Source organism: Rhododendron vialii, chromosome 10a (genome assembly GCF_030253575.1).
Source record: "Rhododendron vialii isolate Sample 1 chromosome 10a, ASM3025357v1".
NCBI lineage: Eukaryota > Viridiplantae > Streptophyta > Magnoliopsida > Ericales > Ericaceae > Rhododendron > Rhododendron vialii.
Genome location: NC_080566.1, coordinates 19,811,999 through 19,837,329, shown reverse-complemented (window position 1 = coordinate 19,837,329; position 25,331 = coordinate 19,811,999). Strand labels below are relative to the sequence as shown.

General features: G+C 38.2%; 1 protein-coding gene across 2 annotated transcripts; it reads left to right on the top strand.

Annotated features, from left to right (window-relative positions):
* Window positions 1-575: 575 nt before the first annotated feature.
* On the top strand, window positions 576-7,759 carry LOC131302652 (uncharacterized). 2 transcript variants are annotated; one of them, XM_058329395.1, is made up of 7 exons: window positions 614-797; window positions 3,001-3,093; window positions 3,888-3,986; window positions 5,962-6,003; window positions 6,397-6,628; window positions 6,752-6,958; window positions 7,410-7,759. In XM_058329395.1, the coding sequence occupies exons 1-6, from the start codon at window positions 666-668 to the stop codon at window positions 6,934-6,936; spliced, it is 783 nt and encodes a 260-aa protein (XP_058185378.1). In that variant the 5' UTR covers window positions 614-665; the 3' UTR covers window positions 6,937-6,958; window positions 7,410-7,759. The 2 variants fall into 2 exon arrangements, with proteins under 2 accessions (XP_058185379.1, XP_058185378.1); XM_058329396.1 differs by having other exon boundaries at window positions 576-797; window positions 6,752-7,759.
* Window positions 7,760-25,331: the final 17,572 nt, after the last annotated feature.

Sequence of the window (25,331 nt, the reverse complement as noted above, 5' to 3'; positions counted from 1 at the left end):
GAGGGAGTAATAATGAAAACAATAAAAAAAAAATCATACCAAATTTATCATACTTTTGATAAGACAAATAACAAATCGAATCAATTAATCATCGTATATCAAGAATTTATTAGTTTTTTTAAAATAGACAAATATAGAAGAAGGTCCAAAATAAAATAAGGGACAAAAAAATAACAGTAATGCTACACACACAGATTTTGTGCACAGATTTTTTGTGGGGCCCACTACGGGTCCCACACAAATAATCCGAGCCGTTCATTAAATGTAAAACATTTTTTCAAGGGCCCCCGCAAAAAATCAGCTCAATCCGATACTCATAGATGCTTGATTCAATCATTTAACTTTTCATTCGAATCTCAGGATAATGAAAAAGTTAAATGATTGAATCAAACACTTATAGATATTGGATTGAGCTGATTTTTTGCGGGAACCCTTGAAAAAATGTTTTACATTTAATGAACGGCTCGGATTATTTGTGTGGGATCCGTAGTGAACCCCACAAAAAACCTGTGCACAAAATCTGTGTGTGTAGCATTACTGAAAAAACAAGCACCGGATGGTGTACCAAACACACATGCTCGCTCTCTCTCTCTCTCCCCCCTTTATAAGGCCTGCCCGCCTTAGTGAGAGACTGAGAAGGCGTGTGTGAGAGAGACACAAATTAAATGGAGGAGAGAACTGACGAAAGGAGGAGAATGAAGATACTGTGTCTCCATGGATTTAGAACCAGTGGAAGTTTCTTGGAAAAACAAATCAGTAAATGGGATCCTTCTATCTTTCATCACCACTTCGACATGGTATGCCCCCCCCCCCCCCCCCCCTCTGCTCTCTCCCTTTACATATGTGACTACTTTTGATTACGAAACAAATTAATTATCCCGGAAAAAGTAAAATGCGAAATATAGTCTAATTAAAAAAAAAAGAAACTGAAAAGAAAATCATTTATTTAGTGTACTAGTCCAGCTGACATTTGAGCTAGTTGGAATTCTTTAAAACCATTAACAATCAAACGGGGAGGTCAGTGTAATTTTCCATACCTCAACTTATATTTAGGTGTGGGATTCGGCTCGATTTTGGAGTTTTTCACGGCTGGCCGTTTCGACTCCAGAGGTTGCCGTAGTTTCCGTCCATACTTTCCGTCCACCTGATGGTGCACGCACCATACAGTGTGTGTAGGCCACAAAACTTGTGAGTCAGTGTGCAAATTGTGTGTGGTTACAGAATAATTGTTTATCTATTTACGATCCTCGTTTTTTTTAAAGTGCAAGGGGGCACTGTGCTAGCTGCCTCTACTTTTTTTAGAGACTTGATTAGGGTACAAGTAGGGCTGTAAGTGAGCCGAGCTACTCGCGAGATCGGCTTGGTTCGACTCGACTCGTTTAGTAAACGAGCCGAGCTCGAGCTCGAGTATTTGGCTCATTTACTAAACGAGCCAAGTGGAGCTCAGCTCGTTCAACAAAAGCCCGGCTCGTTAAAAGAGGCTCGGCTCGATTAAAGAGGCTCGTTTAGTAAATGGCTAAGCTCGGTTCGTTAAGGGCTCAGCTCATTAAGGCTCAAGCCGAGCTCGAGTTTTTGGCTCGTTAAGTAAACGAGCCGAGCTCGAGCTCCCCGAAGCTCGGCTTGGCTCGGCTCGTTTACACCCCTAGGTACAAGTGTCCAGCATAGTAAACGCACCACATATTTTTTTTACATCTTTTAATATGATTTGGGTTCATTTTATTTTTCTGTTGTCATATTTCCTTTTGTAAGATTTTTTTCATGTAGACAGAAAATAATTTATAGAAATTTGATGCAAAATAAAATAATTTAGTTTCACGACTTTTTCAGACTGCATCACTTCTTTCTCTCACAATACAGTATACACACATTTCTTCCCTCAAGAACCCACTTCTCTCTCTCTCTCATCTCCCCTGCTGCTCCCTTCTCTCCCATTTGCGCCTCTTTCTACTCTCTCAGTCCGATTGATTTGATCGCCGAAGAATTGAATTTCTTGTTTTTGTAGCTCCGGATCCGCGACCATCCTAGGATAGACTCTGTTGTATGCAATCGCCCTCCTTTTGAAATCTCTACATCTCTCTCCTGGTTGAGCAGGACCTTTTGATTTTCCTTTTTTTTTTTTTTTCCAGCGAGTGAGAACTGGGTGGGGGTTTGTTAGTGTCCGTGGAGTAGGTTTCTAATTGTAAATTGAACCACGTATATATCAGTTTCTCATACTATTTGTTTTCGTTTGTGATTTTTTCCCGTCTGCTTTTTGCATATAGTATTTAATTTGCGACTTTTCCTCCCTTCCCTATTAATTATTAATTACCATCAACATCATTAAGTTGCGGTTGGATCATTCGGAGCTTGTCGCACAACAATATGGTCAACGATTCGATAATGTTGTGCAAGCTAGCTAGAATAAATGAATTCATTTTGCAATTTATTTGTGCAGAAGGCTTTTGTTGTGTTCAGCTAGAGAAGCAAGTATGTCATATGTGCAGTGATCTGTAAATTGAGTAGGTTTCACTATAGAAATGAAAGACAACCATTTAACTCTCAATTTGATACTATACATTTTCATATCAAAAACCGACCCACAACGCAACTGTATATAAAATTGATCAGAAATTTGAATCTGCATATATCATACTATATAGGTTATGTTTTTATTTTCTTTATGGATGTATCAAATTGGATTTTTGGTTATTGCTAATTTACTCCTACAACATTTCTTAGAGGGCGCAAATAAAAATGTCATTTAAATTGCATGTTAAAAAAAATAATATTATGACTAGGGCTAAGGTAACTCAAGTGGGAGAGCCGTATTATGGGTGACCTTGTTGCACGGTTAAGAGAGCACTTGTGTATGTGATGCAAGTGAACGTGTACGAAAAAGCTGTCATAGTATTCCATTCCATTCCATTCTAAAGGACAGTGCAACTTTGAATTTGAAGAACTTGGCAAATACTTATTGAGATTGAGATTGAGATTTGAATGGAAAATTGTCAAATATAACAGGAGTTTCCAGATGGATTCTACCCTGCGGGAGGCAAATCGGACATTGAGGGCATCTTCCCACCACCTTACTTTGAGTGGTTCCAATTCGAGAAGGTACAATTTTATTGCGAAATTGTAGTCAATTATTTAACTGCAATGTGAGACGATGTCAGATTTGTAACCCACTTTTCATGACCCCAGCCCAATATCCCTCCCTAGCATATTGTTTTGCTGAAGTGAAGTGTGAGAGGAGCATATATTAGGTGTCTACCTGAGTCCACTGTGATGTGGAAAAAATCCCAATGAGAAGGGGTGATGAATAGAACAACAAGCGGTTGTTCGGTGAGACAGAGGCAGGGAACAATGTATGATTGATCCTTGCGAATGAGAATCACATGTGGTTGTTCTACAAGAGCAGAGAGACGACAAATTGATGGTTGTATGAAGCTTAAAAGGGAGTGTTGTAAATGTAAGCTTAATTAATATTAGTTGTGGCCTTGTGGGGTTTGTGTGTGATTTGGTTTAGAGACAAAGAGCGGGTTAGAGATAATGAGAGCGTCCAAAGCCAGTAAAGTATGTCTGGGAATCAATATGAGGCTTGAGAGTTAGATTTGAGTTATGTGCTTGTGATTGCTTTGATTTGTGTGCGTATGCATGTGATGATGTAAAGTGTGGAGAGAGAGAGAGAGAGAGAGAGAGAGAGAGAGAGAGAGAGATGTGAGAACCCCTTGGGGATTTTCCCCATCGTATTTGCATGTTTGAGTGAGAGAGAACGTGGGAGAGATTGAGCGTGAGACAGTAGTTCGATTTTGTAATGGTATAAAAATAGTGTGTTATTGCGTGAAATTATTTCTCCTTAATTCCCATCACAAAATGTTTGTTTGATTCTAGTTTATAATTTTGATCAGGACTTCACAGTGTACACCAATTTGGAAGAATGCATTTCTTACTTGTGCGAATACATGACAACCAAAGGACCCTTTGATGGTTTGCTTGGCTTCTCTCAGGTAATTAATTTTATCCATGCTTCCATGCAGTTCCAGTGTTGTTGCTGTGAAAAAAAATAAAAATAAAAATAAAAATAAATTTTATATATATATAAGAAAGCGGAGTAAAGGAAGAAAAATTCATTTAATTTGCACCAAATCGTACATGGAAAATATAATAATAACAAGGCTCTTTTCGGGTTCTTGTTTTATTGATCACATCACATCCTTCCTATGAATTGTACATCAAATTATTTTGGGGAGTTTATAAATGCAACTGCGAATTTACTGCATGTAACATTTATTAAACAAAGCCATAAAATTTTATAAGAATTTACTACATACAACCCAACAAATAATCAAGAACTTCCAAAATTACCCTGGGTTATCCCTTTTAACTCTCCCCATCCCCCTTTTCTCTCACGTCGTCATATTCGAACTCTAGAGTTTGAAATTTTAGCAGCATTTCAAGTTTTAGAATATGATATTATCAGTAAGTTTTGAACTCAAGAGTTTGAAATTTTGTTATAATTTCAAGTTTTAGAATATGATATTGTGTATAGGTTTCAAACTCTAGAGTTTGCAAACTCTAGACAATATGGAGGAGTGATAAGTATCAAACTCTAGAATTTGCAAATTTAGCATAATTTCAAATTTTAGAATCTGAAAATATCGGGATAGAACCAGTTTAAACATGGAGGAGTGATTATTGTCTACAATATTCAAACTCTAGAATTTGAAATGTTGGCATAATTTCAAGTTTTATAATCTGACAATGTTGAGCCAGAATCAGTTTAAAAATGGAGGACTAATTATTGTCTACAATTTTCAAACTCTAGAGTTTGAAATTTTGGCATAATTTCCAGTTTTAGAATCTGACAATGTCGAGACAGAACTAGATTAAAAATGGAGGAGTGATGAGTTACTTGTTGCTGTGATTTCGACTCTGAAACTACAACATCCATGGCTACATCTTCCTTGTCAACTGCCATTTCCATTGCACAGCCTTCTAATCCCCAATCAAAATGCACATTGCTCTCATATGTTGGGTTAAAGACTTCTTCTTTACCAATGGAGGGAGAAGAAGCAATGGAGGTTTCCATTGAGAGTTAAGAGGTGTGAGGTGAGAGTCGGAGGCAAATGTGGATTGGGTTTATGATGGGAGGTGGGAGCTCCTGGAATGGTGGTGGTGAACCTGTAACATAAGTAGGAAGATGAAACCTGGAAGAAGAAAATGAGATTGAAAATATGGAGGGAAATGTGGGTTATGGGGTATATGTTTTAGATGTGGTTATATGTTTGTGGTTGTATATAATAAAAGTAAGGGTATTTTTGTTCATTTTTGTAAGGACATTGTTGTCCGAATATTATTTACTTAAAAACAAGTTACATGCAGTAAATTCGCAGTTGCATTTATAAACTCCCTTTTATAGCTTGGTGTCAACAACTTAATGAAATCCAGACCTCCAAAAAATTTACCTGTTGAAATGTCAAAACACCCTGAATTGAACCCACAAGTTCATTGTTTATCTTTCCTTCTTTTATCCCTTCCCTTCCCTTTGTCTCTGTTTCTCTCATGCGGACATCATAAACCAGCAGCAGCCAAACCCCTTCTAGGCCTAGCTAGCACCAGCATTCAGCAGTAACGCCTCGTAAGATCCCATTAGTAGTGTGCGGTATTCCAGAAAGCCTCCCCCGTCCCCCAAATCAATTTTTGTAACTATCCTCATCTATATATGAACTATATATGGCAAAACTTTCATTCTCTCTAGCAAACCCTTCTTTACCCAATCCGAACTGGTTTCAATGGGCATGCATGCATCAATTGTCTAATACTCCATCACAATACTACTGCTATGAACGAACATATATTCCTTTTCTGAGCTAATCTACCACAACATACAACTTTAATAGTTATCTTATATAATAATCGTCGATGGAAGTTTTTATAGTTCATCCAAAATGATCTGACTCTGTTTTGTTTTGTTTTGTCAAGGGAGCAACACTATCGGCGCTTTTGTTGGGATACCAAGCACAGGTCTGTAATCTTGCTTCCCTGCTCTCTCTCTCTCTCTCTCTCTCTCTCTCTCCAAGTATATGATGCACGTCTAATGTCCACGCATTCAAACACTCCCTTTCTCTTAATTTAGTTGTTTCATATACAAAGTTCTCGGCATGCAATTCAGAAAAATTATGTTTCAAAGTTTCGTTATGGATTTTTTAGGATGTATTTTAATTTTTAGCAGAAAAGGTTTTGACAATTCATATAGTACATGTTTTTAGTGCTTTCCAAAATCTGTTCAAACAAGTGCTCCGAATAGTTTCGTTATAAGTAGTTTTTTGTAGGATCCTATAATCGTCGTATTTTGTGGACATATATGTATGTAAGTAAACCGAATGAATGGAGAATAATAATCTGGTTGTAATGCAGGGAAAGGTGCTGAAGGATCATCCACCCATAAAACTATTTGTATCAATATCAGGTTCAAAGTTTAGGGATCCAAGCATTTGTCAGATTGCCTACAAAGACCCCATCAAAGTCAGATCTGTCCACTTTATAGGAGCCAAGGATTGGTTGAGATTGCCCTCTGAGGATCTTGCCACCTCCTTTCACAACCCTCTCATAATAAGGCACCCACAGGGGCATACTGTCCCCAGACTAGGTTTGTAGCTAACTTGAGATCTCTCTCTCTCTGCTTTCAATTTCTCATCCAACTTAACATTATATAGCATTGAGCAAATGCTGTAGAAACTATAACCACCAAATTCTATTTCGATGTTATCAGATGAGGATGCCGTGGAGAAGTTACGCGGTTGGACCAAAGAGATCCTCTCCAACTATAGGGATAATGCCGGAGCAAAGGTTGAAAACAGTAACCTGCATGAGGCAGCTTGTAAGATTCTGGTGGAAGAGAGCGGTGATCTAATGGTGAAGACAGAAGCTGGAGTAGCAGAGACGATCCAAGCTTGAACGATTATCAAAGGTTACTTAAGTGTATCTTACTGCTTAATGGATATCTCTCTTCTTCCAGCTTGTATTTTCTTTTATCTTTTCGTTTCTTTTTTCCTTTCAAGTTTGAGTACCTGAAGTGTTGATTAAGGATTCAATATGTTGGTAGTCCTTAATATGCAAGTTAAGTGCTAGTGTGTGAGAGCTCAAAAAACGGAGGCAGGATACTAACTAACTATCTTTACCAAAAAAAAAAAAGAAGTAATAACTACCGAGGTCGTACTTTCCCCCCGCCCCCCCCCCCTAAGCGGTATACATCAGCGGGGATTAAGGGTAATTAATAAGTTAGCCCACAAGGGGTCCAAAGGCTGTCCATATCCTTGAACCACAATCGCTCCTGATGAGGCAATGTTCAATGGTTTTCAATCAGTTCTTCTTAAAGTTTAGCATTGCTTATTAATTTTCTAGTTTTTTGAAATTTCAGGTGATTGGAGAAGTAAACGTTGATGACTTTATTAGGATGATGAGGAGAACTTTATATGGGTACTAGAATCCTGCTGTACAATGTTATATGTTCCAACTTATGAACATATATGCCGATTGTCTGTTTGTTTAATGCGGTCAGATAATATTGCTGAATTCTGAACATTTTGCAGCTATTGTAATTTGTATGAGTAGTTTGTTTGCATTCGGAAAGTTTTCATTCTGCAGAAGAATTCCTAATCTACTAGATGAAGCAGAGGATGAGTAGAGCATTATGGCTGTGTATTTTTCGTAAAACATGCTGCAATGGACTTAAAAATTTTCTGCCGTATTAAGTAATGGACTTAATTATTATGGTGCAGATAAGCTAGATTCTAACAACCGCAATTGTAGCATTTTGATGCGAATACAAATCTTTGCCATCTTTGCTACATTTGCGATTGGCATCATATTTCAGATAGAAATTCCTCTCTTTTGGCTATGTTGGACATTGTTATCGGAAAGATGGAGATCTTGCCTGTGAAAAGATTCGAACCGTTGACCTAAGGTTCTAAGGATTCTGACAAAGTGAGCAAGCCTCAATTCACGGCAGTTCTTTCCTCTCTGTATCGTCTCGTTTGTCGAATTAGGATTGGCTGTTACAATTTCGTCTAAGATTTATATTTTTGTTTCCTTGGAAGCACGTGAGGGAGGTTTGAACACATTACTATGGGATGGTGAATGCACTGCAACCCAGACGTCGTTTTGGCGCACAGCACAGTGCACAGTGCGCACTGTGCAGCACCTCCCCCGAGTCCAGCTTGCAATTTCCCAACAATAGTAGTCTACAATACGGCAGGCGTATCGTGTACACTTACAAAAATGTAGTGCAACTTGGTGAGGTCCATCGAGAGGTCATAATCATATTTTCAACAATACATTCTGTAATTTTTCTTCAGATAGTTCATGATTAAAGTTTATCAGACATGCATTAGTGGCAAAATGAGTTGATGGTAATTACACTAAAGAAATGTATTGTAAGTTTAACTTCGAAAATGAATTGTAGAATGTGAGCCGATCATTTGGTTATCGCTAATTGAATCTTGAAAAAATGTGATGTGCTCCCTATGTCCCTTTTTTAGAGTCTAGTATTTCATTTTGAGCTGTCATTTAATAAGTGTCTATTTTGTAAATTTTTTATATCAAAAATTGAGAAGATATATTAATAATTGTCCAGCGACACTTACATAATGGAGTTCATTATGCTATTCAAAAAAAAATATAACCGAGTTCATTACAAATATCATGGACAAAGCCAAACTAATCATCTAACTATTGTAACACAAGAAAAGCACCAGGCAGTCGATGTCTTCACCCCGATTCACACGTTCAGCCTAACGCAAAAAACGGCACTTGCGATCTGCTGTATGTTCATACCTAGAATTAGCAGTCTCAAAAGAGATAAAGTGTTAGCCAAAGATAAAAAAACAACAAATACCTAAACGATCAAATGGACTCCAACCAAGTATGAATGCACCAATGAACTTCCAAAAAACTAGACAAATCTCTACAAGTTGCCTTGCCAAAAACATCATGTAGGGTAAGACTATTATTGGCATGGATATTATTGTGAAGCAACATCGTCTCTGAAAGAACCCGATTTGTAGACAAATATTTGTCTAAAGACGAAACTAAACTCTTGAGAAAATGAGAGACAAAACTCTCATAGATGAAATGACAAATCGTTGATCTGAAGAGACGGAAAAAAAAAATGAAACAAAGAGAAAAATATAGAGGCCTTCCCCTCACTCCGTCGTCTAAGGGTGTGTACCCGGGGAGGGGGGGAAGAAAGATATTGGCGGCGGCTAGGGGTTGAGAGAGAGAGAGAGAGAGAGAGAGAGAGAGAGAGAGAGAGAGAGAGAGAGAGAGAGAGAGAGAGAGAGAGAGAGAGAGAGAGAGAGAGAGAGAATTTTGTAAAGTTTGGTGCATTTATAAAATTGTTTTTATTTTGCCCTTAAGTAAATTTTATTTTGAAAAGTTAATAAGTAAAAGTGTAATAATGATGTCTTCGTAGATGGTAAGTAAGGAAAGTGAAAGTAAAAATTGATGTAAAAGTTGTAATGATGATGTCTCCTTAATAAGTTGGAATTACGAAACTGAACACTTAAAAAATGATAGAGGGAGTGTTATTTAATGTATGCATGGGTGGTCAACCCCCGGTAAATGGCAACAGTAACTCTTGTACTACTAATCGGTTCCTTCCCTCGGTCAATGCTATCTCTACTGAGCGGTAACCAGGATGATAGCGAATATGCTAGTCCCAATCCCTCACATCCAGACTAGATAGAGCCAGAAGGTTCAGTGATCACTTGCGATATTTTGAGTTCCACGGGTGGGACATCGTCTTTCAGCATCTATTCGTCTACCAACAGTTAGATAGGAGGTTTAATGGTAGTTAGAATAGGCACTTGAGCATGTAGGGTGAGCCACCTAAAGAGAAACTGCAAGACAAATTTGTCCCGATCACAAGACAACTAATGTTTGGTTTATTTGTTTTAGGTAATATGATGTGCTCAATAGACTATGAATTTACGGTTTGAATGACGCTCGGCGCACCCTACTAAACAACATAAGTACTTATTTTTTCAATAAGTACTTAATAATGCAGAGTAATGCACTGGAGGGACCCGTGGCACCGTGCATAAACTGCATAGGATTTGAACTTGAATGCAAGCTAGAGGTAAGTTTTGGCCGTTGAGAAGGGAAAAAAAAAGACAAAAGAAAGAAAGAAGGTATTCTCTCTGCATTGCATTCTTCTCAAGACAGCAGGCCCAAAGAGTAGAGTGGAGATGGGACCGTGAGAGCTGCTAATCCCAGCGATATCAATTATGAGGACCCACTTTAGGCCCAGGCCATGATCACAATTGAATTGGTCCCCTCTTTATCGTCAAAAGCCCGCCTTGGACCCACTTTTAGCCCACTTCATGAGTGTTTTCTGTTGTATTTGATAGATTTTTGAGAATTTTTAAATTTGATTTTTGGAATAATGAGTGGAGAGAGAAATTAGGGTAATGATCGGAGATAGAGGTAATGAGTGGAGAGATAGAAAGAGAAATGAGAATAATGATTGAAAATAAGATTAATGAATGAAGAGAGAAATGATTAGAAGTATATAGGTAATGAATGTTTTTGAGTTAGAATTTTTTTTCTTTTCAAAAAGCAAATCAATCATGTTCTCAGATTTTTTTTGATCAGCTTCATGTTCTCAGTTGGTCCCCGCGTAATCTCCAAAAGCCCCTCTTATTGACGAAAATGCTAAGGCCACTGACTATGGCTGCACCGACCGGCATGTGAGGTCCATTCTGGGTTTCATACGAAAATCCAAGTTGTTTAACAATTTAAAAAAAAATTGGATGGCTTTGTAACGACCCTGATTTTTGGTAAATAAAAATTTCGTTAAATATTTAAATTTTATTTTAATTACTTGGATTTGCTACTAAAAATTTCTTTTTAATTTTTATAATCCGTCATAATTAGATTTGAGACTTATAAAATTATATCTTTCATTCCGAGCAATCTAGCCATTTTCTAAAAACAAGTATGCTTATAAAAGCACTTGTATATTTTCCTAACGAGTTAGATAAAATCTTTAAATTATATTTCTTGGCTAGAAATCCTACTTGGCAAGTAAGGTTAGTTTCCAACCGATTAATTGGAGGAACCAAACTACCATTTCTCCTAGTTACACTACCCGAACCCTAATTGGACCTTTTTGACCGTCTTGGAGCCTTTTGAACCCCCCGAACCCTAATTGAACCCTTAGACTTTTAGGGGTAATCATTATACCCCATGACAAGTCATTTCAAGCCCTAATTTTAACCCATATTCCTTTACCCTTTGGTCCATAAACGCTAGGAAAATTTTTGACCATTGGTCATTGTTTATCAAGTTGCCAATAAGGCTTTGATTTGACCATACAAAATCATGGGCTAAGGAATCTCATCATTTTGCTTCCAAAACTAGTTAACCTAGCCATGCATGCATGCAACCCTAGGATTTTAGCCTTAAACCTAATAACCCTAGACTTACTTTCCTAGACACACACATATATATACTCTTTTATATATATACATATATACATATATATATATGTACCAGAGAGAGAGAGAGACAGAGAGAGAGAGAGAATCCGAAGGAGAGAGAGAGGAGGGAGGCCGAATGGGGAGAGGGAGGGAGAGTGTGTGTGTGTGTGTGCAAATTTTGGACACTTACACAAGCTACTTATTGTACACTCAACCTAGATTCTACTTGACAACCCTTGACTAGACCACTTTAAGTATAATCCTAGCCAATGATGTTATTCTTTCTTACAAGCCAACCCATTCTAGGATTTGACAAGCCATAGAACCTTCATTATAACCTAGGATTTGGCCTATTATTGGATTGACAAGTGAGGAAAGGCTAGGACTTTGACTAAGGTCTTGAAATGACAAGACTATGGAGCAAAATCCATGGGGAAAAGAGAGGAGAGGGAGGCCGGCCATGGGGGAGAAGGAAGAGCCCAAGTTTTGCTATAAATAGCACCTCCCATTCACCCTTTCAACTCACACCCTCACTCACTTCTCTCTAGAAACCATTTCCACTTTCAGACAGCTTACTGCCCTCCACAAATTTTCATTTTTCTCCTGCTTAAAGTAGTTTTTGGAACCAACTCCCTTCGGAAAAGTTGTAGAGCACTTCGAAACCTTCAAGTTAGACCCAAGAACCATCCAAATCGGTGAAGAAATGACAAAGATATTGGCATCCGAAGTTCAGTAAAAATCTCGGATTTCTATTTCCAGACAGCATACTGTCTTCTCCTTTATCACCATTTTTCTCCTACCTAAAGTAGTTTCTAGGATCAACTTCTTTCACGAAAGTTGTAGAGCACTTCGAGAGCTTCAATTTCAACCCAAGAACGATCATATTCGGCCAAATATTGACCGAGTTACTGCCATCCAAAGTTTGGTTCAGATTTGCAAGTTTCACCGCCCGTAGAAATCTTCCAACTAGCTTATTCGGCCCCGACTAGTTTCGGATCAAGGTAGATTTTTCTCTACTCACTTCCCTAAGTATAAGTAGAACCCCTTAACTCTACGTAAAGCATAGAATCGTACGTTAGAAAGTTGAATGTTCTTGATTCAAAGTATCAATATCCTTATCGTTTTCCTTAAGTAGATAAGGTTATCTATTGTTTAGTTTCAAGTAGATAAGGTTATCTATCGTTTAAAATGCATGATTGTCAATAAGTTTATCTCGCTAATGGAAGTACGAGCATGTTAGATAAATGACTTTGTCTTAAATAATCATATGTTGTATTGAACTTCCCACAAAAGAAAGAAAGAACGATTTTCAAAAGATAAGATTTTAACGCTTGATTTGAAGTATTCATATTTTGATCTTTTCGAGCATGCTTAGTAAGATTGAGTTGAATGATCTTGCTAGTATAGTTTCAACGAATGATTTATGCTTATTTTTTTGTGAAAAGTCCTACCGCGGAGTCTATGCATGAAAACGTGACACGAAAATTGAGAAAGTTAGAAACATGACACCTAGGGTGTGGTTAACGAAAAGGCGTGTTTTGAAGGGGTAAAATATTTTTGGAAACCGCAATGTGGCCGGACATGGTAGCCCATTGTGTGGTGTGTATTTTGTGTGCCAATGGGAACCCGGGACGGCGGAACCATTGTGAGGATACTCGGGAACCCGGAACGGCGGAACCGAGGTTGGGTGTGTGGCTTGGTTATCCGCGGAGAGGAGCCAATGCAAATGTGTGCCAATGGGAACCCGGTGCGGCGGAACCATTGTGAGGATACTCGGGAACCCGAAACGGCGGAACCGAGGTTGGGTGTGTTAAAAATGGATTTTAAAAATGTTGATTTGGTTATGAAAAGTGAAAATGGAGACATGGTCTACGATGAGTTGCGTAGGAGAAACACAGAAAAACATGGACACCAACGATACTTGAATAGTGAATGTGGAGGTGTGATTGTTACTATTCGTCGTATATGATTTACTATTTGTAAGTTATGAGTTAGTGGGTAGGGTTTACTCTATTGAGCTTTTGTAAGCTCACGGTGTTACCTTTGGTGACCTTGACATATTATATTGGTGGCGACGCCGGTATAATGTGTCAGACTTCATAGATGAACAGGGTGAACATTATACTTTGAAAGCTTTCGGAGCCAAGGAGCTGGCCAGAATGGAAGAAGAGGCGGAGCAGTAGATAGGAACCCTAGTCTAAACTCCTTTTGTTTAATAAAGTACTCTTGGAAGAATTATGTTGTAATATTGAGCTAAACTCTATTTAGATTTTCAATGAAATTGCCTTCTTTAACGTACCCAAAATTCGGGGCGTTACAGGCTCTGTGATAAATCAACTCTATTGGAAAGATTAGATCTAGCACTTAAAGTTGATTTTTTATGGGGCCGCCCAATTTTTTTTAAAATTATTGAACGGTTTGAATTTTTTGTGCAGGACCTAGAGTGGACGCTGTGTGCCAATCGCTGCACTGTCAGTGCACCCATCGTTGGTGGCCATAGAAGAGTTCTCTTATTGACGTGGCAAATATTTTCCTTTTCAAAGAATTTAAGGTTTGTTTAAGCGCACAGTACGATCGACCGAGTGCTGGGAGACCGATAACACTGGTAATAGTGTACGATTAATGTCGGTAGAAGTCCTGTATAAATTGATCATACAAAAATTGATAGTACCATTTAAGGTTTCAAAATTGAAATTTAGGAGGTAGCAAAATCTTATTCTGATGAGATCTTGACCACCGAGCAACCTCAAGAGATTGATGTGGAGAAAATTTTATTGCGTGAAAATTTTACTCTAACTCTTGTTATTTGAAGCTTATTTTCAGAAAAAACAGACATCATTCAAAGTCATCACTAGTCATTTATTGGAGAGATTTTTCTCTCTAACCCAGAACTTCTCACTTTCTAGAGCAGTTTTTGGGTGCAAATTGGGTATCATGTGGCAGTACTTAGCATGTATCCAAGCCGTCTAAATGTATTTTGGACAGCCCAAATCGAAACACTCTCTCTCCTCTTTCTCGGTCTCTAAATTCTGGTCATCCGAAACACATTTAGACGGCTCGAATGGGCGCTCGGGTAGCACGTGAACAATACCCTATTTGCACCCAAAAATTTCTCCACTTTCTAACCTAGAGAACCCCTCTTGGGTGATGAGGGTCTTTTCTCTCGATATAAAGTCTAACAGTTTCTTTGTTTTTTTTCCTTCTTTTTTCTTTCTCTCTTCATCATCGAGGTGCCGTTTCAGGTTTCGATAGTGGTAGTGGTGATGGTGGTTTGATGACAAATCAGATCGGTTGGATCAGCTTCACATTCAATTCATTTGGGGAGGGTGTCTTCGGTTCTGTATACTAAGGCTAGGCCATGGCATGCAGGAACGCCTTACAACTTACTAAATTGTTGGGTTTGGATTCGCACGATAGAAGCCTAAAAGGGGACTCACAGCAGTTGATTCTTATTTTGGATAGCAAAAGGTCTTGCCATACGAAAGTGAAAGTTGTCATCAAAGATATTTGCCGAAAAGTTGATCGGTTTGGAATTTGTGATATTTCTTTTTATTTGTAGATCAGCAAATGTAGTTACCCAAACTTTGCCAACTTTAGGTTTGTGAAGTTTTGATATTCATTCTTGAGAAGCTAGACCTCCTGATTAGTTGGATCCTCTGTGAAGTGATTATTATCTTCTTTGATGTACTACTATGCTATTTTTTATTTCCAACCATGTTGACAAGTAAAAAGCTTATTTCCTGTTAAGTTCTATTGTTCTAAATGTCTATTTATTTATTTGCATGTAGGCCTGAAACTGTATTAAAAGAGAGTTTTGTGGTTGTTTATTTAAAAATGACAACAAAGCAATCTGGTTTTCATTATTTTGCCAACTTTATGTTCTATAATGTAGAATGTCGGGTTCGAATGCAACTAATATTTACTAGAGATCCAAAAATCATTGAAAAAAAATAAATTATTAATCTTTTTTGTTTTATCTCGGAATGAAAATATAATTGTAGTCGGGTAAACTCTACAAATCTTTGAGAAAACATAAACATAGCATAGATATCAAACAAAATCAGCTCGTCAAGTTCTACAACCCATGATCCCAATAAAAATAACACAACACAAACTAGAAATCGAAACAAAGTCCCAATCCAAATGAAAGCAAATAGACACCCCAACAGGACCCAACATAATAACGCAACCATGACCTCAATGCCAAACACACGATCAATAAAACCTGCAAAACAAAGATTAAGAGCAAGTGGCATGCTCTACAGTAAGGGTCATCATTGGGCCGGCCCAGTCCGCCAAGACACTACCCAAGCCCGCCCACGGGTCGGGCCGATCGGGTTTTTTCTTTTTTGCGGGCCGGGCTACCTACTATAAATTGAAGCCCAAGCCCGGCCCACGGGCTAACCCAATTGACGGGCTAGCGGGCCAGAAACCGGGCAGGCCACCGGGCGAGCTTAAATTTCCTTGGGCAAGGGAAAAAAGAAAGGATTTTGTGGAATTTGGGGCTAATGGGTGGGCCCGTGGGCGGGCTTTTGGACGGGTACCACGGGCGGGCTCACGGGCCGGGCCTACGGGTGGGCCGAGTAAAAATTTATAGGCCCGAGCCCGTCCATTACAAACTATGGGCCGGGCCGCCCGTTTCATGGGCTCGAACCGGGTGATGGGCCGGGCGGGCTTAGGGCGGGCCTTTGGGCCAAATGATGACCCTTACTCTACAGATTTGGAAATACTACAAAATGCCAATTCTTTTTGCTATTTATATATGTGATGGATATTTTAAACTCATCAAAACGGACCATGGGACAGAGGGACCTTTTTTTTTTGGGGGGGGGTCATAGTTTATACGTTGAGTTAGTAAGTTAGTTCATAGAGGGTCTAGAGATTCTTCATAACCCTGAACTCCACCCTCGCCTCTCGTGGGGCTCAAATTCCTACCTCCGCTAAGGGAGGAGGGTGAGCTTATTAACTTGACAAGCTTAGTTTAATCGACAGAGAGACTTTTTTTTTGGTCAATGCGATAGAGGGACTTTGAACCACTAAATCATAGTACGATACATATGATGTGACACTTTATATGGCGCATGCGATATGTAAGGCCCATCAAGGGATGTGTTCATTTATTATTTTCACAATAATGAAAGGGAAATGATAATGGTAAAACTGTTTTTGTTGGTGTCAAAACTCTAGTGCACAAAAGGCTTGTATCATGTACAGTGTACAAAACATTTATGCACTGAAATTTTGGCACCAACAAAAATAGTTTTGGCATTATCACTACTCTAATGAAAAGTAATCAATAAAACTATAGATATACTATTTGGTGTATACTAAATGTACATTGAGTTATTAATGACCCACTTCGAAGTCTCATACAAATGATCGAAGCTGCTCAATTTATTTAAAATATTTTTTTTAAGGATCCATGTAAGAAATCCTCCCAGTCGGATATTGGTAAGGCCTTAATCGATTTTTCACTTAACTTTTTGTCAGCAAAATGAGCGAAAAATCGATCAAGCTCTTACCGATATTTGACGGAGCCGATGTTTTTACAAGAATTCTTAAACAAATTAAGTGGCTTTAATCATTTGTGTGAAACCCCGAAGTGGGTCTCACAGAACCCGGTGTACATTTGGTGGCCACCAAATAATGTACCTGGAGTCGGACTCGGAAGCAATTATTGAGGTGAAAGATTAGGTACCAAGATTAGGGACCAGAGGAGATCGATATGACCGTTATTGTATCAAAACTCCAAAAAATTATATATATCCATTTACAAACATGTATCTGGATGTTTACGAACAAACAGGTATTGGTGCCTATTTGCGACAGCTTGCTATAGATAAATTTCAAATAGGATCTGCTAGCTGCGGCCTTTTTTGTACCACAAAATTATGTAAAAGTCAATTCGGAAAATGTCAAGTTAGCTATCTTTCGATATCATCTTTTAAAAAGGGTAGTGATTTTGCCACATCATTTCTTGATAATGTCACACTCTGCAAGTGTATTTTTTGGTACAAAAATACATTTGCAGGGTGTGGCATTATCAAAAAATGGTGTGGCAAAATTATTTCCTTTTAAAAATTTAGTAAAAGTTTAGCAAACAAGCTACAAGAAAAATGCAGGCTTTTTTTTTTTTTTTTTGTTGGGGTTTGGGGGGGGGGGGGGGGGGGGGGGGGGGGCGGGAAGTGAATGAATTGATGCAGACTTATTTTCACGTTTTACTTATCAATTTAAGTTATTGGGTTTCGCCCTAGTGCTTGATATAGCCTATAGGACCACATTCGGCCTCCTTGGCTCGTCATTTTGGCATAGAATTTTTTCGCAAATGTAACACGTACGGATATATAGAAGTTTCGTGTTGAATGAAAATCTTGTTATTCCTCTTTCATTTTTAATTTAAGTCTTTTGTTTTGAAAAGTTCTACTACTGTATAACATTAGCTTAAATGAGATTTTAATTTAATTAGTTGAAAATCGAATTCATTTTATTCTTTTGGTGGCCATGGTTGTCCAACAACTTAGGAGTACATCGTTTTCTCCATGGGGATCCGGTGATGGTGACATGTCAACCAGTATTTTTTCCATAAAAAGTGACAGAGTGCTAGGAATCATGATCTGATCAGCAATAATATTATTACTATTTCAAACAGAACAGAAGGCCTTTGGATTATCTCTCATATGCTTCTCTAAAATTCCACAATCATCATGCTTGGGAATAGTTGTACGTTTTGTAGAATCTATTTTTGTGTAAACTGTTTTATCCGAACCAGTTCGCCCACACCGACCTAAACCAATTACGGAGCTCTGAAATAACGATGAGACTACAGGACGTATAAGTTTCATAACTTAATTGCAAGGGCTCTCAAATCCCAACAATTCGCGGATCAAAAAAAAAAAAAAAAATCCCAACAATTCTTCTACAACTACATACACTTTTACAAATATACTCACATTCACATGGATACCCAAACATACTACACCTCTAGTGTGTGTGTAAGGCCCACAAATAACGACGAACTTTGCTAGAGGTACATACACATAGGTACATATATCACGTGCCTACGCGTTTTTAACCCATCTTGTGACCCAAAAAATTGATCCGAGCCGTTCATTTTATTCAAAATGAAATGTATAGGGCCCTTGTCAAAAAAATATACTCTATCCGAAATCGGTAAAGGCATATAATAAACATCCAACTGTTTTTCATAAACTAGGCCTAGATTATGAAGCAAAGTTGTATGTTTTGTAAACATTTTTACCGATATTGGATTGAGTTTATTTTTTGCAGAAACCCTAAACAAACTGTAGGCATGTAAAATTCTAGCCTATCACAAATTGCCACGTGTTGCTAGGGCATACGAATTGGCCAATCAAATGTTGCCAAGTGTCCGTGGTCAAAAGTCAGAGACATGTAAATGGACCAATCAAATGGTGTCACGTGTCAAAATGACACAGTTATTATTTTATCAAGTCCGGCCAATCAAATTAGGCTAATTGGTGAATAATATCTCTTTATATATAATTACCTTTTCTAAAATAAAAAGAAAGGAAAGGTAATTATCAAATTATTATTATTCCTTTTTCAATAAAGGAAATAATTAAAGAGATCAATATGGAAGGTTAGGGTTGGAATCTCCATCCCACATGCTTATAAATAGAGGTGCTTCCTCTCATATTTTTCCCATCTGACATTGAAGCACACAAGCTCCAGAACTCTGAAGATCAAAGCCCTCAAGCCCTTCAGAAGTCTTCAAGTCTGCATCCGACAAGAAGGTTCTTCAGATCAAAGCTTCAAAGCTCCAAAGAACATTCAAGTCAAGTCCACATCAAACAAGACGGTTCTTCAGATCAAAGCTTCAAAGCCCTAAAGAACGCTCAAGTCAAATCTCCATCATCAAAATCCAAGCATCCAAGCAAGCTTTTGAAGTTCTGAAGATCAAAGCTGCGAAGGCCCTTCAGAATCTTTTAAGTCCACATCAAGTCAGACGCTTTTCAGTTCAAAGCATCCAAGCCCTGAAGAACGTTCAAGCCAAATCCACCAATCATCAGTCTTCTTCTACCAAATTGAAGAAGATTTCAAGTACCAATTTAAGTCAACATCTGCAAATCTGTATCTCCTTCAACCAAATTGAAGAAGATCTCAAAGACCGATTTGAGAAGAAGCTCCAAAGCTCTCAAGTCAATATCCAAAAATCCGCCATCTTTTTCAAGCGAATTGGAGAACATCAAGCAATTTAACTTGAGAAGAAGCGTCAAAGCCCTCAAGTCAAAGTCCGACAAAGTCGCCGTCATCTTCGCAAAGACCGCAGAAGATATCGTAGTTCAAATCGAGATCAAGCTGTCAAGCCCTCGTTTCAGCATCCGAAGAGAAGAATCAGAGGATTAATTTTCTTTGAAAATTGCATCAGAGATTGTAACCCTAAATTTCCCAAATTAATAAAATTGACCTTATTCAGCATTTTTTCGTCTTTTTCGCAGACTCGAATTTTGCGTTCAACACAAACCATTTTGAATAAAATGAGTGGTTCGGATCATTTTTTTGGGACCCAATATTGGTGCAAAACGCGTTTGTACTTGATGAATGTACCTATGTATATGTACCCATAGACTTTTCACACAAATAAATGTGAGTCTATGTTTAAAGTATTTGTGTAAATGTTTGGGATTATAGAATTCTCCAGCTTCCAAAGAGATGAATATTTGGTTGCTTAATATTTCTTCCAGTTATTTGAAATCATTTTCCTAACTGAATCATAATTTTCTGGTAATTAAGTGTATTTAGACACATAGAAACTGCTAGTGCATCTCTAAAATATATTATGGAAAATGATTTCCGGGATTTATTATTATTATTATTTGCAGTAACACAGTTTATCCATAAAATCCGCGAAAGTGGTATTTTTGTATTATGAGGTACAGAAGAGAGGACGGAATTAAAACAAATCAACTTCAAGAGAAAGTGTCTTACCGGAAATTTTCGACTTAGAGATAAATGAGTAAAATTGCAATCGAATGATTTATGTGACACGCACTGGTCGATTTTTTTCCGTGATTAGTCAATTTCAATATACTGGAATGGTAGCAATAGCAACTCCTAGAGCTGGACCATTCACCATGGCGTGTTTCTGGCACGATCAATTATTCAGTGCTTTTGCAGCACACCACATGATGTTTCGGGATCCTTCCTCACCACCACGTAGCGGTAATCTAGGAGCATTTATGAAATTTTTCTTCAATCGCATCTCAAGCCTTGTAACGCCCCCAATTTTGGGTACGTTAAAGAAGATAATTTCATTGAAAATCTAAATAGAGTCTAGCTCAATATTACAACATAATTCTCCCAAGAGTATTTTATTAAACAAAAGGAGGGTAGACTAGAGTTCCTATCTACTGTTCCGCCTCTTCATCCATTCTGGCCAGCTCTTCGGCTCCAAACGCTTCCAAGGTGTAAAGTTCACCCTGTTCATCTATAAGATCTGACACATTATACCGGCGTCGCCACCAATATAATATGTCAGGGTCACCAAAGGTAACACCGTGAGCTTACAAAAGCTCAATAGAATATCCAAACCCACTAACCCTTAACTTACAAACAATAGATCATAAAATCAACAGAGTACAAGCAGGTTTAAAAACGATTAACGATATCACATCCATATTCCCTATTCAAGTATCGTTGGTGTCCATGTTTTTTTTTCCTGTGTTTTTCCTACATGACTCATTGTAGACCGTGTCTCCATTTTCACTTTTCATAACCAAATCAACATTTTCAAAATCCGTTTTTAACACACCCAACCTCGGTTCCGCCATTCCGGGTTCCCGAGTATCCTCACAATGGTTCCGCCGCACCGGGTTCCCATTGGCACACTTTGCATTGGCTCCTCTCTGCGGATAACTAAGCCACACACCCAACCTCGGTTCCGCCGTTCCGGATTCCCGAGTATCCTCACAATGGTTCCGCCGTCCCGGGTTCCTATTGGCACACACTCACACACACATCTCCCATAATTCTATCAAAATCGGTCATTATGTAGTTTCAAAAATATTTCCTCCTTCGAAACACATTTTTTTCTTGTTAACCACACCTTAGGTGTCATGTTTCTATTTTCTCGATTACCGTGTCTCGTTCTCATGCATAGACTCCGCGGTAGGACTTTTTATAAACATAAATCATTCATTGTAATCTTGAAACTAAACTAGCAAGATTATCCAATTCTATATTAATAATCATGCTCATAACCATTCAAAGATCAAAATATGAATACTTCAAGTCAAGTGTAAAAAATCATATTTTTCGAGATTCGTTCTATCTTACTTTTTGAGAAATTCTAAACAACATATGTTTATTCGGAGTTAACAGTCGATTATTCCCAAATGCTTACACTTCCATTAGTGAAAATAAGTTCGTTAACCATCATGCATTCCAATGTTATAAATAATAGATAACCTTATCTACTTTAGTGAAAACGATTAAGAAAGTTATACTTTGAACTTACGGACATTTTACTTTCCAACATACAATTCTATACTATACGTAGAGTTAGTAGACTAGGGATTCTACTTATACTTTGGGAAGTGAGTAGAGAAAATCTACCTTGATCCGAAACTTAGTCGGGGCCGAACAAGCTAGTTGGAAGTTTTCTACGAGCGGTGAAACTCGCAAATCTGGACCAAACTTTGGATGGCAGTAACTCGGTCAATATTTGGCCCAATATGATTGTTCTTGGGTCGAAATTGAAGCTCTTGAAGTGCTCTACAACTTTTGTGAAGGAAGTTGATCCTAGAAACTACTTTAGGTAGGACAAAAATGGTGATAAAGGAAGAGACAGTATGCTGTCTGGAAATGGGAATCCGAGATTTTTACTGAACTTCAGATGCCAATATCTTTGTCATTTCTTCACCGATTGGGGTGGTTCTTGGGTCTAACTTGAAGGTTTCGAAGTGCTCTACAACTTTCTCGAAGGGGGTTGGTTCTAAAAACTACTTTAAGCAGGAGAAAAATAAAGATTTGCGAAGGGCAGTAAACTGTCTGGAAAATGGAAATGGCAAATGAGTGAAGGTGTGAGTTGAATGGAAGGCATGGGGTGCTATTTATAGCCAACACTTGAGCTCCTCCTCCCTCCTCTATGGCCCCCGCACCCCCCCCCCCCCCTCTCATTCCTCCCATGGATTTGCTCCATTGAGTGGTCATTTCAAGCCTTCAACCAAAATCCTAGCCTTCCTTTACTAGTCATTTCCATTCTAGGCCAAATCTAGGTTATCATGAAGGGTTTTAAGGCTTGTCAAATCCTAGAATGAGGTTGCTTGTAAGAAAGAACATAATCATGGGCTAGCTTTGTACTTTGGAAGACTAGAATGGGTTGGCATGTAGTAAATAGGCTTAGGGCTATTAAGGTTGCTTGTGTAAGTGTCCAAAACACAATCACACACTCCACCTCCCTCTCCCAATCGGCCCATCTCTCTTTCTCTCTCCATCCGCCCATCTCTCTCTCTCTCTCTCTCTCTCTCTCTCTCTCTTGTTCTATGTATAGACATATATAGGTATATATATATAAGTACATGAATATATTCATCTAGGAATGTAAAACCTAAGATAGTTAGGCTTAAGGCTAGGACATAGGTGTGCATGCATGCATGGCTAGTCTTGCTTCTTTTAGAAGCAAAATGATGGGATTCTTTATATGACTTGACTTGTCATATACACACCGTCATTGGCTAAGCCAAATATTTATTGTCCAATGGACAATATTCTCCCTAACTTTTATTGACCAATGGTCAAAGGAATATTGGGTATGATTAGGGTTCGAAATGACTAAACATGGTTAGGTCCAAATAGGCTTTTATGGCTAGGGAGAGGTAATGATGAAGGTAAGCTTCCAAAGGTAATTCTATGGACCAACGGGCAATAACAACCCCCCAAATTATTAACCAAAGGGGTAAATGATGATGGTGACGTCAAGATTATTCTAAATAGGACAACACATAGATTTGGGAAAGCATACAGTCCTATAAGTTGGGGAAAGTACACTGACACATGGGTTGGGATAAGTACAGTGAGACATATACTTCTAATTACCTCATGAACTAATGGGTAATAGTTTCCCTACTTTCTATTACCCAATGGATAAACAATCATGTCATACTATTCATGACATGACAAGTCAAGGGTACTATGATGTCATGGCTTTAACTAATGGTCACTAACTCTCCTAGGTTTTATTATCCACTGGATACGTAATCATGTCACACTATTCATGACATGACAAATCTAAAGTACAATGATGGGTAGTCAAGTCATGCTATTATCCAATGGACCATAATTTTTCTAGTTCCTATTACTCAATGGATAAAGAATAAAAGAGGTAGGTACGGGCTTGAATAGTCTTGTCAACCTTGGCAAGTCTAGATTTTACTAACCAATGGGTAAAGTTTTCCCTATCAATTATTATCCAATGGGTAAGGTAAGTAATGATGCTAGGTAAAGTTGAAATGACTAAACATGAAGTAATAATGATTACCTCTCTAGGTCTAAAAGATTCAACTAGGGTTGAGAGGTGTCCATAAGTCTCAAAAACGGTCAAAAAAGTCCATCTAGGGTTAGGAAATTGTAACTAGGTGGATTGGTAGTTTGGTTTCTCTAACTAATCGGTTAGAAACTAACCTTACTTGCCAAGTAGGATTTCCAGCCAAGAAATATGATTTAAAGATTTTATATAACTCACTAGGAAAAAGTACAAATGCTTCTACAAGCATACTTGTCTTTAGAAAATGACTAGATTGTCCGGTGTGAAAAAATATAATTTTATAAATCTCAAATCTAATTATGACGGATTATTAAAGAAATTTTTAGTAGCAAATCCAAGTAATTAAAATAAAATTTAAATATTTAACAAAATTTTTTATTTACCAAAAATCAGGGTCGTTACAAGCCTCCTTTATTGGAATTTTTCTTCGATCGCATCTCAATTAGCCTCCTTCCTTTATTGGAATCGCTAATCTCGGAGAGTGATTAAAGAAATATCGACCATATCGAAAATTTATTTGATTGTACACCTACATAATCAAGACATGCATGCATCTCTGACAAACATATATTGATGAAATTTTCAAATAAATCGTCCATATTTCTTGCACAAGTGTGTCTCGATGAGGTAACTCCTAAGGTAAGCTGATTTTTTACGTCAACAAACTTCCATACCAAGTGAACAAAACAACCGATTTTGATTTCCAAAGTAGGGCTGCTAACGAGCTGAGCCGAGTTTTAGAGTGTTCGAGCTCGGCTCGCCAAAAATTTAGTTGGCTCGAGCTCGGCTCGAGCTCGTGACGAGCTGCAGGACTTGAGCTCGAGCTCGGCTCGAGAAGTATTTACAGAGCTCGAGCTCGGCTCGTTTATGAAACAAATATATATATAAATATATATATAATATAGTTGAGCTCGCGAGCTAATTCGAGCCGAGTTTCGACTAGCTCGAGCTCGGCTCGTTTATGAAACGAGCCCAGGACTCGAGCTCGAGCTCGTTCGTTTGTGTCTCGAACCGAACCGAGCCGTTGTCGAGCCGAGCTTCGAGCCGCTCGCGGATCGTTTGCAGCCCTATTCCAAAGTAAGGCTTGAGTGAGCCCAAAACATGTAAAATTTGCCAGTAAAGATTAAAATCGTCCGTTGTTACGTCATACGTTACGGTTTTTTGTCCTTCCAATCGTTACATTCCGATATACCAATGGGAGGGAAAATCGCATGTCTATCGGCACATTTCCGATTCACAAACTGATGCACGGCTGTTACAGGCAATGGCGGCTTCAAGATTTTAGTTCAGTGGTGACAAAATTACAAAGAATTTTTTTGTATATATAGCTCTATGCAAAATGCACATAT